The sequence below is a fragment of the Jaculus jaculus genome, chromosome 1 (genome assembly GCF_020740685.1).
Source record: "Jaculus jaculus isolate mJacJac1 chromosome 1, mJacJac1.mat.Y.cur, whole genome shotgun sequence".
Taxonomy (NCBI): domain Eukaryota; kingdom Metazoa; phylum Chordata; class Mammalia; order Rodentia; family Dipodidae; genus Jaculus; species Jaculus jaculus.
The window spans coordinates 123,939,713-123,957,564 of NC_059102.1; the positions used below are offsets into that span (position 1 = coordinate 123,939,713).

General features: G+C 46.7%; 1 protein-coding gene across 1 annotated transcript in view; it reads left to right on the top strand.

Annotated features, from left to right (window-relative positions):
* The first annotated feature begins 2,209 nt into the window (after nucleotides 1–2,209).
* Nucleotides 2,210–17,852, top strand: part of Snx30 (sorting nexin family member 30) — a 167,601-nt gene continuing 151,958 nt past the window's right edge. The window contains exon 1 of the mRNA XM_004657014.3: nucleotides 2,210–2,525. Coding sequence (XP_004657071.1) covers nucleotides 2,370–2,525 — 156 coding nt within the window. The 5' untranslated portion in view covers nucleotides 2,210–2,369. The remainder of the gene's footprint in view (nucleotides 2,526–17,852) is intronic.

A 17,852-nucleotide genomic window follows, 5' to 3' on the forward strand; every position in this document is an offset into this window, starting at 1 on the left:
AAGAAACAAAGAAATCATTACATATGGCCTTATAGGAACTCTAGTTTTTTAAATTTAATTATTTATTACAGAGAGAGACAGAGACAGATAGACAAAGACAGAGACAGAGGCAGAAACAGAGAGAAATATGGGCACACCAGGACTTCTTGCCACTGCAAACAAACTCCAGATGCATGTACCACTTAGTGCATCTGGCTTTACAAGGTTACTGGGGAATTGAACTCTGGTTCTTAGGCTTTGCAGGCAAGTGCCTTAACTGCTGAGCCATCTCTCCAGCCCCTCTAGCTTTATTGTTGTTGCGTGAGAACATAGACATTCTGACCTAGGCTGAGAAAATGGGAGTTTGGGGTGCAGTGTATTTATGATCACTCTATGATTGTTACTTCCTAACAATCATAGAGAAAAACCTGAGGGCTAGGCACCCTGAGATTACATAGTGAATTCCAGGTCAGCCAGAGCTAGAGTCAGATCCTACCTTGAAAAAACAAACAAACAAACAAAAACTTGAGGGGAAAGAGAGCCATTAACATGAGAAGCACTCCTATTCCAGGCCAACATTCTGCTAGGACAGTGATGCTAGGAATGCAACTCAACTTCGGTGACTATGTAATGCATGGTATTAGTACTTGCTCTCTGCATCCCTACTTGTTAGGCTGGGAAACAGTTTTGTTGAGGTTAACTTGCTCATGGCCACCTAAATTAAAACAGGAATACAAGTGTCAATCTCTCTCTCTTTTTTTTTTTTGAGGCAGGGTCTTACTCTAGCCCGGGCTGACCTAGGACTCACTCTGTACCCCAGGCAGGCTTCAAATTCCTGGCAATCCTTTCACCTCAGTGCTGGGATTAAAGGTGTGAGCCACCATGCCCAGTTTGTGGATCTTTTCATGTGTCCCTGGCGTCCTGAGGGGAAAGCTCTGTGCCTTAGTAAGATCTCTATTATGTTAAGGTTATGATATAAAAGTCTGTTCAAATAAGTCACACTATTCAATGATAAAATCTGCTATACATCTATAAAACACTCATTTTCTAGTAATATTTGTATTACCTACTTTAATGTTAATACTTTTTTATTTTTATTTATTTAATTTTTTGGTTTTTGGAGGTAGGGTCTCATTCTGGTCCAGGCTGACCTGGAATTAACTGTCATCTCAGGGTGGCCTTGAACTCATGGCGATCCTCCTACTTCTCCCTCCCGAGTGCTGGGATTAAAGGCGTGCGCCACCACACCCAGCTAACTTTTTTTATTTTTTAATTTTATTATTATTAATTTGACAGAGAAAGAGGGAGAGAATGTGCTTAATGTTAATTCTTAAGAACAGAATAGTCTGTAGTAGTTGCAAGTAGCTCTTGAATATAAAAGGAGTAACAATTTTACCCAACTCAAAGACCTTAGCATTTCTCTGAGGCCGATGCAACATTCAAAATTGTCGCCAGCACCTCTTTCGAACTCACAATGATCCTCCTACCTCGGCCACCTGAGTGCTAGGATCTTAGGCTTCAGCCACAACCCCCGGCGGCCAGTGCCCTCTTAATTCTATTTTCACCAACCAAGACATGGTGACCTCAGGGTGGATTTGAAATCGCACACTGCCTTCTCGAATTCCCTTCCGGGCTCCCCACCTGAAGTTCCGTGAGTCCTCCGAGCCACACAGCGCTTTTATGCTACCACGATAAGCGACATAATTCTATCTCGCGTTCCTCCTGCGCCTGCCTTCGGGCCAGAAGACCCTGACTCCCGAGTGTGCCCCCCAACACCCTCAGCCCCGGGCGAAGGTTCCAGGTCCTGGTGGACGCAATCAGTAAATGCGAGCAGAACCGAATCGCGATGATGCTCCGACGTCTGCAGGCATCTCTAATTTCCGTTAAGCACGGCAGCGCCCGCGGCGCGAAGCCCCGTCTGGGCCCGCCTCTCCCACCGCAGTCGGACCTCTGGCCTGACAGAGGCGAGCTCGCGCCCAGGGCGCACTTCCTGCTGCCGGCGGGCGGGGGCGGGGCGACCTCCTCCTCTGCGGCCGCCCCGCCCTCCCCGCAGGCCCCGCCCTCCCCGCAGGCCCCGCCCCTCGCTCGCTCTGTCCGCCCCTCCCTGGCGGCCCAGGCGCCGCGGGGGCGGGGCCGCGAGCGGTGGGCGGCGTGGCGGTGCGGGCAGCACCCGGGGTATCGAGGTGCCGGCGGACGGCTGCGGGTTCGCGCGCGCGGCTGAGGCGCGCGTCTTGGAGAAGCCCAGCCTTGCGGGCAGGGGGACGAGGCGGCGGCGGAGGCTCTCACCAGCCTCGGACTGAGCGGCGGCCGAGAGGGGCCTCGGCTCCTGGCGCTTCAGGGTCCCTCCCCGGGAGGAAGCCGCGGCCGCGCGTCCCGAAGCAGCGCTCGCCATGGCGGGCGGGCCCCCTAAGGCCCTGCCGTCCACCGGGCCCCACTCCCTGCGCGACATGCCGCACCCGCTGGCCGGCTCCAGCAGCGAGGAGGCCATGGGCGGCGACAGCACGCCCAGTCCGGACCTGCTGATGGCCCGCAGCTTTGGTGACAAGGTAGGGGCGCACGCTGCTAGGGGACTGGCAGGCTCAGTTCTCCTCCGGGGTAGGGGTGGTTTATAGCTCTCGTGCCACCCCGGGCGCCAGGCCGCGCCCACCCTGGCGATCTTTCCCCGCGGCACCAGTAGTGCTCTTGCCCCTAGAGCCCTGGGCTGGGGGTTGGGGGGGCGGGAAGCATCTCACTGCTGCCCCCGAGGGGTGACATCCGCAGGGGGAGCGGCCCGAGGTGACAGCTGGTGGGGAGGGGTCTTGCCTGCGTGTGGAGGCCGCAGGTGTGTGCGTGTGTTGTGTGTGTGCGCGTGTGCATGCATGCATTCATGCATTGCTTGGCGCCTGTGTCCTAGGAAGGGGGAGGTGGCGCACGTTCCAGGTGCATCCCCGGTGGCCGAGCTGCCCAGTAACTTGTAGCGCCTCCCGTTCCACAGGACTGCAAAGTAGCAAGAGTTAAATGGCTTTCCGAGGTGGAACTGAGCAGCCTTGGTCGTCTTCTCCCTCAGTCAGTCATGTGGGTTGTGATCTTTGTTTAGGTTTGCTTGCCCCAGGAGTCACCTGACTCAGACCCCAGCTGCGGGCGGCGGGAGGAGAGTCTCCTTGTGGTTTGTCTGTCTGGGGCTTCATTCACCTCCGACAGCCGACCGCAAGGGTTAGGTTTGGCACGGGCGAGTTTTGTGGTCGATGGAAAGAAGCCCGCCCTTTGACCCTCTTTGTGCAGGGGGAAGGCCCCTGCTGTTACAGCCACACCACCCTCCTGCTGCTTTTTGAGAGACAGCAGAGTCCAGAGAGGGGGAAGAGGCTGTATCTCCCCTCCCCCACCGCCATTTCAGCTGTGACCAGGACTTGAGCGTGATTGTATCAGTGTTCCTGTTGCCATTTAGTCATTAGTTGTAGACATTCCAATTGTTCTTAGCGCTTGTGATCTGGATGTCTTCCTCCTAGTAAAATACTAAATGAATTACCCCTTCCCAGTATTGATGGAACCAGGAGACCTAACTTTCTTCTCCCCATAGACGAAAGGGTGGTAGGTAACTTGCTGGCCAAGTCAGCCTGGTCCTGCGCACTCACCATGGCTAGGGACTGTGGCTTCAGAGACCTTCCCCTGGGGATTTGTAAACCATTAAGAAAAAGAAGACTTGAGCTAATGAAACCAGTGGCTTGTGCAGCTCAAGATGTGTGTATTTGTGCATGTCTGTATCTCTTTGTGGTTATTGCCTTTTATAATTATTACTTTGTTTTTTTGAGATAGGATCTTGTTCTACCTCAGGGTGATCTGGAATTCACTATGTAGTCTCAGGCTGGCCCCTCGAACTCACAGCAATCCTACCCCTGCTTCCTGAGTGATGAGATTAAAGGCATGTGCCACCATGCCCAGTTTATTTTATTTTATTTATTTTTAAATACTGTTTATTTGTGAGAGACAGAGGATGGTCTCACCAAGGCCTGGACTACAGAGTGGGTCCAGGTCAACCTTGGCTAGAGTGAGACTCTACTTCAAAAACAAATGACATACCACTGCTCTGGTACATTGTGGGAAGAGTGTGACTACTAGGGAGTGAACACCAGGAAGTGGAGACCATTGGGGCCATCTTGGATACTTGCTAACAAAAGGCCTTTGTGGGGATGGGGTGGAATACTGGGAATCAAACCCAGAGCAAGTACTCTACACTGAGCTCTATAGTCTTTGTCCTACACATGGTTATTTTAGGTATTTCCTTAGTGATATGCTCTTGGATGATTCTTTTTTAAAAATATTTTTAAATTTTATTTTATTTATTTGAGAGAGAGAGGGAGACAGAAAGAAGCAGAGAGAGAAAGAGAGAATAGGTGTGTCAGGGCCTTTAGCCACTGCAAACAAACTTTAGGCGCATGCCACCTTGTGCATCTGGCTTATGTGGGTCCTGGGGAATCAAATCAAAGTCTTTTGGCTTTGTAGGCAAACACCTTAACTGTTAAGTCATCTCTTCAGCCCCTCTTGGATGATTCTTTTTTTTTTTTTTTTAATTTTTATTTACTTATTTGATAGTGACAGAGAGAGAAAGAGGCAGATAGGGAGAGAATAGGGAGAATGGCCGTGCCAGGGCCTCCAGCCACTGCAAACGAACTCCAGACGCGTGTGCCCCCTTGTGCATCTGGCTAACGTGGGACCTGGGGAACTGAGCCTCAAACCGGGGTTCTTAGGCTTCACAGGCAAGCGCTTAACCGCTAAGCCATCTCTCCAGCCCTCTTGGATGATTCTTGATTTACTGATAAGTACTTGGAGGAAATGCTTGGAGCTGGTGCTACTAAGATTGGTGGGTTGGCAGGGAGTGGGGCTCATGTCTAATTACTGATGGCTTCTTCCATAGGATTGATTCTTTGAGGGAGACAATCTTGAAGACATTGTTATTAATTATTCAACATTTAATAAGTCTCCTAACAGCTGTGGGGAGCATCTCAAGGGCCTGATTTATAGTAAGCCACTTTTCCTTAGAGGCTAAGCATTATAGCTTCTTTCTCTGACTGGCAATAATATTTTCTTGAGTCTTGGCAAACATATGTTCTCATCAATCTATCAATATATATATGTGTGTATATACATATGTACTTATTTTTGAAGGCTATGTATTTTTATTTATTTACATTTGTTTTTCGAGGTAGGGTCTTATTCTAGCTCAGGTTGACCTGGAATTCACTATGTACTCTCAGGGTGGCCTTGAACTCTCAGTGGCCCTTCTACCTCTGCCTCCCGAGTGTTGGTATTAAAGGTGTGTGCCACCATGTCTAGCAAGGCTATGCATTTTTTATTTTATTATTTATTTGAGAGAGAGAAGGAAAATGAGAATATGGACATGCCAAGGTCTCTCGCCACTGCAAATGAACTCCAGATGCATGTGTCACCTTGTGCATCTGGCTTACATGGGTACTAGGGAATCGAACCTGGGTCCTTAGGCTTCACAGGCAAGCACCTTAACCTCTGAGCCATCTCTCTAGCTTGAGGCTATGCATTTCTGTAAAGAGAAGAGAGTGAGAACAGTGGAAGGAAACCTTCCTCTTGTACCCTTGTCCAGCTTTCTCTTGCACAGCAATGGGGGTTTGTTGAGGGCAGGAGGGAAAGTTGGGTGTTGTGATCTATCTTTTAAAAAAAGGCCTGTTTTCTTGCCATTTTGGACATTGGGTTTGTGATGCTGGGTGACAAGGATTCAGTGTTGGTTCTGTGTAAAGGGAATGAAGGGCTGACAGGCTGTTCATAGTGCAGGGTTGTTGTGTAGATGGCAGTTGTTACCTATGGCCCTTGATGGTGTCTTCAACAGGGTAGCTTTGCATTTTGGTTGTCATGACACTTCTGAGTGGCCTTTGTAGTGCCAGGTAGGAAAGACTGAATGTGGTGGATGCCCCATTTATCTGCTTCTTAAACCATTCAAATTGTAGGGCAATGGCAAGAATCCTTCCTGTCTACCAAGGGTAATAAGCATGGATTCTTTTTGTTGTTGTTGTTTCTTTTTATTTACTTATTTGAGAGCGACAGATATAGAGAGAAAGATGCAGAGGGAGAGAGAGAGAAAGAGAGAGAGAATGGGAGCACCAGGTCCTCCAGCCACTGCAAACAAACTCCAGATGAATGCAGTACCTTGGTTTACATGGGTCCTGGGGAATCGGGCCTTGAGCCAGGGTTCTTAAGTTTCACAGGCAAGTGCTTAACCATCAAGCCATCTCTCTGGCCCAGCATGGTTTCTTTTGGTATCAGCTAACCTCTCCAAGGCTTGTATCAGCCTGCCTTTCCTCCCCACCTAAAATGTACATAAGCTACTTGTCCTGTTACTCCTCCTTTTCACTTTTATTTAATTAAAAAATTATTATTAGAGAGAGAGGGTGGGGAGACGAGGCAGAGAAAGAGAGAGAGAGAATGGATGTGCCAGGGCTTCCAGCTACTGCAAACAAACTCCAGAAGCATGCTCCCCTTTGTGCATCTGGCTTACATTGGTCCTGGAAAATTGAACTGGGGTCCTTAGGCTTTGCAGACAAACACCTTAAACACTAAGACATTTCCCCAGCCCTGATTTTTTTTTTTCTTTTTTGAGGTAGGATCTCCCTCTAACCCAGGCTGACCTGGAATTCACTATGTAGGTTCTGGCTGGCCTTGAACTCACAGCCATCTTCCTACCTCTGCCTCTTGAGTGCTAGGATTAAAGGCATGTGTCATGGTCTCTTTTTTAAAAAAAATTTAAAAAATTATCTTTGCTGGGTGTAGTGGCAAGAAAATATTTTTTTTTTTAATGAGAGAGAGAATTGGCATGCCAGGGCCTCTTGCTGCATTCAAGCTCCAGATGCACAAGTGCCATCTTGTGCACATGCACCACCTTGTGTGTCTGGCTTATGTGGGTTCTGGGGAGTAGAACCTGGGTCCTTAGGCTTCACAGGCAAGTGCCTTAACCACTAAGCAATTTCTCCTCTGACTCAAGACTCCTACTTAAGTGTGTGCCTTCTGAAATGGAATACTTGACCTCTTTCAAGTATGTGCTGAACACCTCTCTGTACACCCCAGCCTCTTCACTAAACTCTTCTACCATCTTCCTGCTCCCCTCAGGTCACCTAAGGCATCTCCCAAATTTGGAAGAGAGGTGTCTTTCCTTCTATACTCCATTTGTTGGGAGTAGGAATTGGGGTTCCCTCTTCATCTTCCTTTGTGTAGTATGTGTGGTGTGGTGTGTGTGTGTGTGTGTGTGTGTGTGTGAGTGAGTATGGTGTATGTATGCCCGTGTATGTGCAGATGCACGTGCATGTGTGCATGCGAGGCTAGAAAAGAACTTTGGTGTCTTTCATTATCATGTATTTCCTTGAGTTAGAGCCGCTCTCTGACTGTGGGGCTGTGGTGATTCCAAGCCTCAGTGATTCTCTGGTCTCTGCTCTCCATTGGACTGGGAGTATGGATGTGGGTGGTCACACTCAGCTATTTGTGTGGGTCCTGGGGAATCAAACTTGGGCCGTCGTGCTTGTAGCAAGTGTTCTTCCTGTTGAGCTGTCTCCCCAGCCCTTTTATATTGTTTGGTGACAGGATCTCATGTAGCCCAGGCTGGCCTTAAACTCTCTGTCTCTGTGGCAGAGAATGACTTCAAACGCCCAGTCTTCCTTCCTCTACCTCCCAAATGCTGAGATTACTAGAGACATGCACCAGTGCGCCACTATCCCTGGTTCTGGGGATGGGAACGGAGGGTAAGTGTGTACTAGGCAGGCACTCTATACCACCTGAGCTACATCTTCACTCTGCTCTTTGGAGACTCAAGCCATTCTTTTTTTTTTTTTTTCCCGAGGTGGGGTCTCACTCTAGTGCAGGCTGACTTGGAATCCACTGTGTAGTCTCAGGTTGGCCTCGAACTCACAGTGATCCTCCTGCCTCTGCCTCCCGAGTGCTGGGATTAAAGGTGTGTGCCACCATATTCAGCTGACTCAAGCCATTCTTTTTGTTTATTCAGCAAATATTTTAGTGAGCCATGCACTGTTCTAGGAGCCCAAGGATATTGGATAAACCAGCCAAAGGCCCATGCCTTCATGAGTATATGAAATAGAGCAGGAATGGGGCTTCAGGACCACTGGCTGGGGGGAGCAGAATTCAAGTAAGGCTTCCTGAGGAAGAAAGCAGGTGAATGTAGGAAAGTGTCAGGTGGTGGGCACAGCACAGCAGAGTCTTGAAGGTGCTGGCAGGGTATGGCAGGGGCAAACCGAACAACTGAAAATCATGAGCTGAGGGAAAGGAGGGGTCAGATTGTGTCTTCCCCCACCCCAGGACTTTGGTCTTTACTTTGAGGGCCGTGAAGACTTTATAGGATCGTGAGCAGGAAGAGGGTCAGATTTGATTCACAGGCTGGAAAGGAGATATTCAGGTTGTTGAGTTGAGAATCCCTTATTTGACTGCTGCATTAGTTAGGACTGTTGCCCCTTCCCCCCCACCCGGCCCCCAAAGTAGGGTCTTGCTGTGTAGCCCAGGCTGAACTGGCACTCATTTTGTAGTTCCAGGCTGGCCTCAAATTTACAGCGATCTCTCTACCTCTGCCTTCCAAGGGCTGGCATTAAAGATGTGCACCACCATACCTGCCTTAGTTAGGATTCTTTTAAAAGAATATAAACTAACCAAAAAAAAAAAAAAAAAAAAACCCCAAATAAATAAAAGGATATAAACTGAAAGCATGTTGGCCAGAGGAAAGTCTGCTAGTTGCTTGTTGAAAAGACCCAGGTATTTTGACCTCAGGCATGGCTGGAACAGGTAATCTTCCACTTGCCTGTGTCCTCTTTATCCTCAAGCTTCATGGCTCCAGAAGAAAAAGCACCTCTTAGCTCATAGTTCCGGGGAAAGCGTCAGCCTCCTGTCTTGTTGGCATAAATTGGGTCAGGCACCCAATCCTGTCTTTGTGGCTCTGGTTGCATAGACCTGGATCAGGTGCTTTAACTTTGGAATGAGAACAGGGATTAAGTATATAAAAATGTCCTGTAGAGTTTCAAGAGCAAAACATCCATACAGTTTAAAGAATAATAAAATGAGGGCTAGAGAAATGGCTCAGCAGTTCAGTGCACTTCTTGTACCAGCATGAGGGCCTGAGACAGCCAAGGAGCGAATCTCCAGGACCCATATAAACAGCTGGGCATGGCCATATGTCCCTGTAAACCCAGTCCTGCAGGGACCTGAGAATCATCTGAGCTCTTGAAAAAAACAGCAACCTACAGAGTCAGAAAGAGACCGGGCTCAAAGCAAGACCATGCAGAAGAGCGATGGAGCATGGAATAACCAACATTCCTTTCTACTCCAGCCCTGTAGGTGAACGCACCCCCACATACCACATGCAAGCATATGGAGTGCTGCAAAGGCACTTACATGCACACACAAACAAAAATAAAAGAATAATAAGATTAGCATTATGTTTCCTCCCCTGCGTAAAGACAGAATATGACTAAAATTCTGAAAGCTCCTCTATGTTTGGGAAGGAAGGAGATGATTTCCAGAATAAATCAGGTTGGGGGAGTAGCATAGACATAGATCACTTACCTACTGTGTATGATACCTTGGGTTTGAAACCTCAGACACACACACACACACACACACACACACACACACACACACACACAGGAAGAGAGGGAGAGAAAGCAGAGAGTTCGTTATAAGAAGGAGTAGTTATATGCTGGACAAGCAGAAAGCAACAGATGTTCACCACAGACCTTCCACTACTTTTTTTCTTCTTAAAATATTGTTGTTATTGTTTTTATTTATTTATATTTGAGAGAGAATGAGGAGGGGGCAAATAGAGAAAGAATGGGCATGCCAGGGCCTCCAGCCACTGAAAACAAACTCCAGATCCACGCACTACCTTGTGTATCTGGCTTATGTGGGTCCTCAGGACTTGAACCTGGGTCATTTGGCTTTGCAGGCAAGTTCCTTAACTGCTAGGCCATTTCTCCAGCCCTATTGTTATTATTTTGTGATGCTAGGAACAGAATTTTGGGCTTTGCACATGCTAGTCAAGCACTGTATTACTGAACTACATCCCTAGACTATTTCCTGTCAGTTTCTAACTTCACTGATTTTCAGTGTCTCTCCTTAAAGTCTTTAGATCCCAATTTACTGTCTTTTGAAATCATGTTCTCATTATGAGAAACCCAGCCATGCACATGGCTGACCTGCCTGACTCCAAAACTGTCATCAGTTCCTTGACTTACTTACTTTCTTTTTTTTTGGCAGGGTCTCACTCTGGTCCAGGGTGACCTGGAATTAACTATGTAGTCTCAGGGTGGCCTCTCATTCAAGGTGATCCTCCTACCTCTGCCTCCCAGAAGTGCTGAGATTAAATGTGTGCAACACCATGCCTGGCCTTTGTTTATTTATTTGTGAGGAGAGAGAGAGAGAAATTGATTGAGAGAGAAAGTATGGGCACCCCAGGGCCTCCAGCCACTGCAAACAAACTTCAGATGCATGCGCCACTTTGTGCATCTGGCTTTATGTATGTGGGTACTTGGGAATTGAAACTAAGTTGTCAGGTTTTGCAAGCAAGCACTTTAACCACTGAGCCATTTCCCTATCCCCTTTTCTTCTGTAAAGTTTCTAATCACCTTTATTTATTTTGTTTTTCCTAGGTAGGGTTTTGCCCTAGCCCAGGCTGACCTGGAATTCACTATGTAGTCTCAGGGTGGCCTTGAACTCATGGCACTCTTCCTACCTCTGCCTCCCGAGTGCTGGGATTGAAGGCATGTGCCACCATGCCCCACACTTTTAAAATTTTTATTATTTATTTATTTAAAAATATTTTATATTTATTTATTTATTTGACTGAGAAAGGGAGAGAGAGAGACAGAGAGAGAGAGAGAGAGAATATGAATGGGTGCACCAGGGCCTCCAGCCACCGCAAATGAACTCCAGAAACGTGTGCCCCTTTGTGCATCTGGCTAACATGGGTCCTGGGGAATTGAACCTGGGTCCTTTGGCTTTGCAGGCAAACACCTTAACTGCTAAGCCATCTCTCCAATCCCTTATTTTTATTTATTTATGTATTTTTTATTTTTTGAGGTAGGGTCTCACTCTAGCACAGGCTGACCTGAAATTCAGTATGGAGTCTCAGGGTGGCCTCAAACTCATGGCGGTCCTCCTACCTCTGCCTCCCGAGTGCTGGAATTAAAGGTGTGTGCCTCCACGCCCAGCTTATTTTTATTTTTTAACAATTCATCTGTACTTTCTCTGGTTACCCATTGCATTATAGTACTCAGAACTACTCCATCTGTGAAATAATGGTTGGTAGAGTTCTTTCTTTTTTCCCCTTCCTTCCTTCCTTCCTTCCTTCCTTCCTTCCTTCCTTCCTTCCTTCCTTCCTTCCTTCCTTCCTTCCTCCTTTCCTCCTTTCTTCCCTCCCTCCTTCCCTCCCTCCCTCTCTCCCTCCTTCCATCTGAGGTAGGGTCTCGCTCTAGCCCAGGCTGACCTGAAATTCACTATGTAGTCTCAAGCTGGCCTTGAACTCACAGTAATCCTCCTATCTCTGCCTTTTTAATAGTGCTGGGATTAAAGGCATATGCCATCACGTCCAGCTAAATTCTTAAACTTTTTCAAAATTGTGTACATTTTTGGTCAAGAACATGGTGTTGTGAAATGTAAACACATAGAAACTGCCATAGTGATACAAACTAGTATATCTTTCACCTCATAGACCTCGCAGATTAAGAGCAGCATAATCTTCCATTTAGTATATTTCCTGATCTCTAGATGTGTTCATTCGACTTATCTGCTACTTTGTGTCCTCTGACCCTTATCTCCCTTATTTTCTCCCTGCCCTTGGTAACAACTGTTTTGTCTTTTCCCTTTTTATTTTGGATTTTGTTTCTTCGATTTCACACATGAGATCATATATTATGTCTTTCTCTGAATTACGTTACTTAATATAGTTCCTCCCAGATCTGTCCATGTTGTGGTCAAGTAATACCATGTCCATTTGTGGTTGAGAAATCTTCCACTATGTATGTGTACAGGTTTAAAATTTTTTCTGATTTATTTATTTATTAGACAGAAAGAGAATATAAATGGGCACGCCAGGGCCTCTAGCCAGTGCCAATGAACTCCAGGTGCATGTTTCACCTTATGCATGTTGGCTTATGTGGGACCTGGAGAATCGAACCTGTGTCCTTAGGCTTCCCCAACAAGTGCCCTAGCAGCTAAACCATCTCTGTGGTCCATGTGTACAGTTTTTTTTTTTTTTTTTGGTTTTTTGAGGTAGGGTCTCACTCTAGCCCAGGCTGACCGGGAATTCACTTTCTAGTCTCAGGGTGGCCTCGAGCTCACGGCGATCCTCCTACCTCTGCCTCACAAGTGCTGGGATTAAAGGCGTGCACCACCACGCCTGGTCAGTTTTTTTTTTTAATCTATTTTGCAGATGGCCACTTAGATTGTTCCAGTATCTTGGCTATAATAGTAAATAATGTAATAAGCATGGGAGTGTAAGGATCTTTACCAGGGTGTGATTTCATTTGCTTTGGGTACAGTATATGAACAGAAGAGGGAGTGCTGAATTATAGGATGGTTCTGTTTTTAATTTCTTTAAACACTCCATAATGTTTTCTATGATGGTTTTTCTTTCTTTCTTTCCTTTTTTTTTTTTTTTTTTGTGGTAGGGTCTCACTCTAGCCCAGGCTGATCTGGAATTCACTATGTAGTCTCAGGGTGGCCTCGAACTCATGGCAGTCCTCCTACCTTTGCCTCCCGAGTGTTAGGATTAAAGGCGTGCACCACCATGCTGGGCCTATGATTTTTTTTCTTTTCTCAATTTTTCTTATTAACAACTTCCATGATTATAAAAAATACCCCATAGTAATGCCCTCCTTCCCCCCACTTTCCCCTTTGAAACTCCATCATATCCCCTCCCCATCTCAATCAGTCTCTTTTTATTTTGATGTCATGATCTTTTCCTCCTATTATGATGGTCTTGTGTATGCAGTGTCAGGTACTGTGAGGTCACGGATATCCAGGCCCTTTTGTGTCTGGGGGGAGTACATTGAAAGGAGTCCTACCCTTCCTTTGGCTCTTACATTCTTTCCGCCACCTCTTCCACAATAGACCCTGAGCTTTGGAAGGTGTGATAAGAGATAGTGCAGTGCTGAGCACTCCAGTCACTTTCCTGCATCATGATGACTTCTGAGTCATTCCAAGGTCACTGCCATCTGAAAAGAGAAGATTCTCTACCAAAAGTGAGAGTATCATTAATACAAGGCTATGAACATTAAGAGAAGTACTTACTGGGCAGTTTGATAAGCATAGTATACATTTAGCCAGACAGCAGCAGACGTTAAACTCCTAGGGCTCATGACTACCCCTGTTTTAAGTTTTCAGTATCAGGGATTTATTCCCTCACATGGAGTGGACATCCAGTCCAATTAGAGGGCAGTTGGTTTCCACCATAACAGACATGTCACTGTTGTACCCATTGGGTCATTTGGCCTGGCTGGCCAAATATAAGGCTTGTAGTGTCCACTGTTGAGTATCTTCACTGGTGATTTCTCTCTCTCCCACTGAACTGCATGCAGAATGGCTTCTTCCAGCTTTCTGTCAGCTGGTCTACATGGAGGAGGTTATCAGCTTAGCTCTAGCAGGATTTCTCAATGGCCTTGCAGCCCAAGTATGTGGAGTCTTCAGCAATAGGGTCTTACCATCTATTCCTGGTGGGAAACCAAGGGCCTCGGCAATAGCCTATAATGTTTTGGGGGCATCAGGGACCTTCCTGGCCAACAACTCACTGGAAGGTATCCCACTATGATGGTTTTTCTATAGTGGACTACATTTCCAACACTGTGTTAAGAGTTCTCTTTTCTGGGGCCAGAGAGATGGCTCTGGGGTAAAGAGTTTGTATGTGAGGACCTGTGTTTGGATTTCCAGAACCCATGTAAAGCCAGATGCAGTAGTGTATGTCTGTAATCCCAGTGCTCTTATGACAAGATGGGATGAGGAGACCAGGGAATCCCAGGAAACCCCCAGGCCAGCTAGGCTGGTGTGTGTAGCAGCAGCCACCAGAGAGCTCTTCTCTCAGCCAGGTGGAAGGTGAAGACTGACACCCAAGGTTGTCACATGCATGCCTGAACTTACACACATGTACACATCAATGTATCACGTATCACAAATACAAGACTTCTCTTATCTCCACAGATACTATCTTTTCTTGCCTTACCCACCTGACACAATGACTCTGACTCCATACTAACTGAACACTACCATTCTCTAACCTCATTTTCCCCATGGTACTGGGGAGTGGGCCCAGGGTTTGACACATGCTAGGCAAGTAGTGTACCACAGAGCCACATCCCCAGTGCCCCTGCTTGCATTGCTTTGTGCCACTCACCTCACCTCACCTCACCTCATTAGCTCCTATCCTTTACTCCACCTGTATCTTTCCATTGTTCATGTCTTTTCCGAATACTCAGGATGCAGAGGCATCTCAGGCCTTGCTGTCGATGCAAATCCCCAGGTTCCAACCTCCACAGTGCCCTGGTGGTGCTGGGCTCACTTATTTCCACAGCAGAACCTCATCTGTCCAGTGGCTGATCTCAAATTTTTGTTTTTGTGTTCTTTTTGGTTTTTCAGGGTAGGGTTCATTCTAGCACAGACTGACCTGGAACTCACCACGCCAGCTGATGTCAAGGTTTTGTCTGCTTTTCATACTTTTTTTTCCTTTATTCCGCCTTTCCATTCTGTTGACAGCTCTTTGTCTTAGAGACCATAAGCAGCACAAATTACAGAATCTGAATTTAAGATGCTTTTTAAAAATTTAAATGTTAATTTATTTTTTATTTTTTGGGTTTTCAAGGTAGGGTTTCACTCTAGCCCAGGTTGACCTGGGATTCCCTCTGTAGTCTCAGGGTGGCCTCAAACTCACAGTGATCTTCCTATCTTTGCCTCTTGAGTGCTGAGATTAAAGGCATGTGCCACCACACCCGGCATTTTTTTTTTTTTTTTTTTTTTTTATGAGGTAGGGTCTCACTCTAGCCCAGGCTGACCTGGAATTCAGTCTGTAGTCTCAGGGTGGCCTTGAAGTCACAGTGATCCTCCTACCTCTGCCTCCCAAGTGCTGGGATTAAAGGCTTGTGCCACCATGCCCGGCTTCTTTTATCTTTCTTTCTTTTTTCTTTTTCTTTATTTGTCTGAGAGAGAGAAATAGGGAGAGAAAGAGAGAAGCAGAGAGAGAGAGAGAGGGAGAGAGAGAGAGAGAGAGAGAATATGTGTCCACTAAGGCCTCCAGCCACTGCAAATGAACTCCAGATGCATGCACTCCCTTGTGCATCTGGTTTACATGGGTCCTGGAGAATTGAACCTGGGTCCTTTTGCTTCATAGGTGAGTGCCTTAAACACTAAACCATTTCTCCAGCCCCCCCTTTTTTTTTATTTCTTAAAGTAGTTTTCTTGGGAATTTCATTGTAGGAATGCAAACCTGATAATTGACCTCATTTCCATCCATTACTACACATGCTCAGGGTAAGAGTTATGAAAATTCTGCTGTGGCATGCTTTCCCTCTATCTTTTTTTTTTTTTTTTTTTTTTTTTTTTTGAGGTAGGGTCTTACTGTAGTCCAGACTGACCTGGAATTCACTCTGTATTCTCATGGTGGCCTCGAACTCATGGCCATCCTCCTACCTCTGCCTCCCAAATGCTGGGATTAAAGGTGTGCAGCACCACGCCTGGCTCCCTCTATCTTTTTTTTTTTTTTGATTTTTTGAGGTAGGGTCTCACTCTAGCCCAGGCTGACCTGGAATTCACTATGTAGTCTCAGGGTGGCCCCGAACTCACAGCGATCCTCCTACCTCTGCCTCCCAAGTGCTGGGATTAAAGGCGTGCGCCACCATGCCTGGCCTCTTTTTTTTAAAAAATATTTTTTTAGGGCTGGAGAGATGGCTTAGCGGTTAAGCGCTTGCCTGTGAAGCCTAAGGACCCCGGTTCGAGGCTCGGTTCCCCAGGTCCCACGTTAGCCAGATGCACAAGGGGGCGCACGCGTCTGGCGTTCGTTTGCAGAGGCTGGAAGCCCTGGCGCGCCCATTCTCTCTCTCTCCCTCTATCTGTCTTTCTCTGTGCCTGTCGCTCTCCAATAAATAAATAAATAAAAAAATTAAAAAAAATATTTATTTATTTATGAGAGAGAGAAAGAGGTAGATAAGAGAGAGAGAATAGGTGCACCAGGACCTTCAGCTACTGCAAATGAACTCCAGCTGCATTTACCACCTTGTGGTTGTGTATCTAGCTTACATGGATATTGGGGAATTGAACCTAGGTCCCTAAGCTTCACAGACAGTGCCTTAACTGCTTTGCCATCCCTCCAGCCCTTTCCTTCTATCTTATGCCCGATTTACATTCGTTCGCTTACTCACTCTTTTATTCATTTCTGTTCTTCATAAACAAATGGAAGGAAGGTACGTTGTTGTCCTCCTGACTTGCTGACCTCTGGCTTACTTCAGACTTTGTTATTCAGCAATGCCCCCCCCCCCCATTGCTAAATCCCAGTAGCTGCTTCTTGGTTCTTATCTCATCTGGCCCTTGGCAAGTAGCACCTGATCCTCTTGAGAATCCTGCTGCTTGCAACACTTGCCCTTGGCTTCCTGTTTTAGAGTGTATGCTCTGGAGCCAGGGTGTCTGGATTTGAACCTCAGTGCCACTAATTATCTAATTATTGTCTTGTTAATAGTAACTTTAAAAAATATATTTTATTTATTTATGAATTTAAGAGACAGAAAGAGACAGAGAGAAAGAGGGAGAGAGGGAGGGAGAGAATGGGCATGCCATGGCAAACAAACTCCAGATGCGTGTGCCCCTTTGTGTATCTGGCTGATGTGGGTCCTGGGATATCGAACCTGGGTCCTTTGGCTTTGCAGGCAAATGCCTTAGCCTCTAAGCCATCTCTCCAGCCCAATAGCAATTTTTTTTTTTAATTTGGCAGAGAAAGAGGGGGAGAAAGAGAGAGAATGAGAACATCAGGGCCTCCAGCCACTGAAAATGAACTCCAGATGTGTGTGTCCCCTTGTGCATCTGGCTAACGTGGGTCCTGGGGAATTGAACCTGAGTCCTTTGGCTTTGCAGGCAAACTAACTGCTAAGCCATCCCTCCACCCTAGCTTTTTTTTTTTTTTTTTTTTTTTTTTGAGGTAGGGTTTCATGCTAGCCCAGGCTGAACTGGAATTCACTGTGTAGTCTCAGGATGGCCTTGAACTCATGGTGCTCCTCCTACCTCTGCCTCCCAAGTGCTGGGATTAAAGGTATGTGCCACCACACCTGGCAGTATTTTTATTTCTAATTATTTTAGAGAGAGAGAGAGAGATAGAAAGAGGCAGACAGACAAGACACACATACACAGAATAGGAACACCAGAGCCTACAGCCACTGCAAACGAACTCCAGATGCATGTGTTACCTTGTGCATCTGGCTTATGTGGGTCCTGGGGAATCAAACCTGGGTCCTTTGGCTTTGCAGGCAAGGGCCTTAGCCACTAAGTCATCTCTCCAGCTGTTGCAGTCTGGTTCACATTGCTGGTAGAAATCACCCAACCAAGAGCAGCTTCTTATAAAAAGAGATTTATTTTGGCTTACAGGCTCGAGGGGAAGCTCCACGATGGCAGGGGAAAACGATGGCATGAGCAGAGGGTGGACATCACCCCCTGGCCAACATAAGGTGGGACACAGCAACAGGAGGGTGTGCCAAACACTGGCATGGGGAAACTGGCTTTAATACTCATAAGCCCGCCCCCAACAATACACTCCCTCCAGGAGGCATTAATTCCCACATATCCATCAGCTGGGAACCTAGCATTCAGAACACCTAAGTTTATGGGGGGCACCTGAATCAAACCACCAC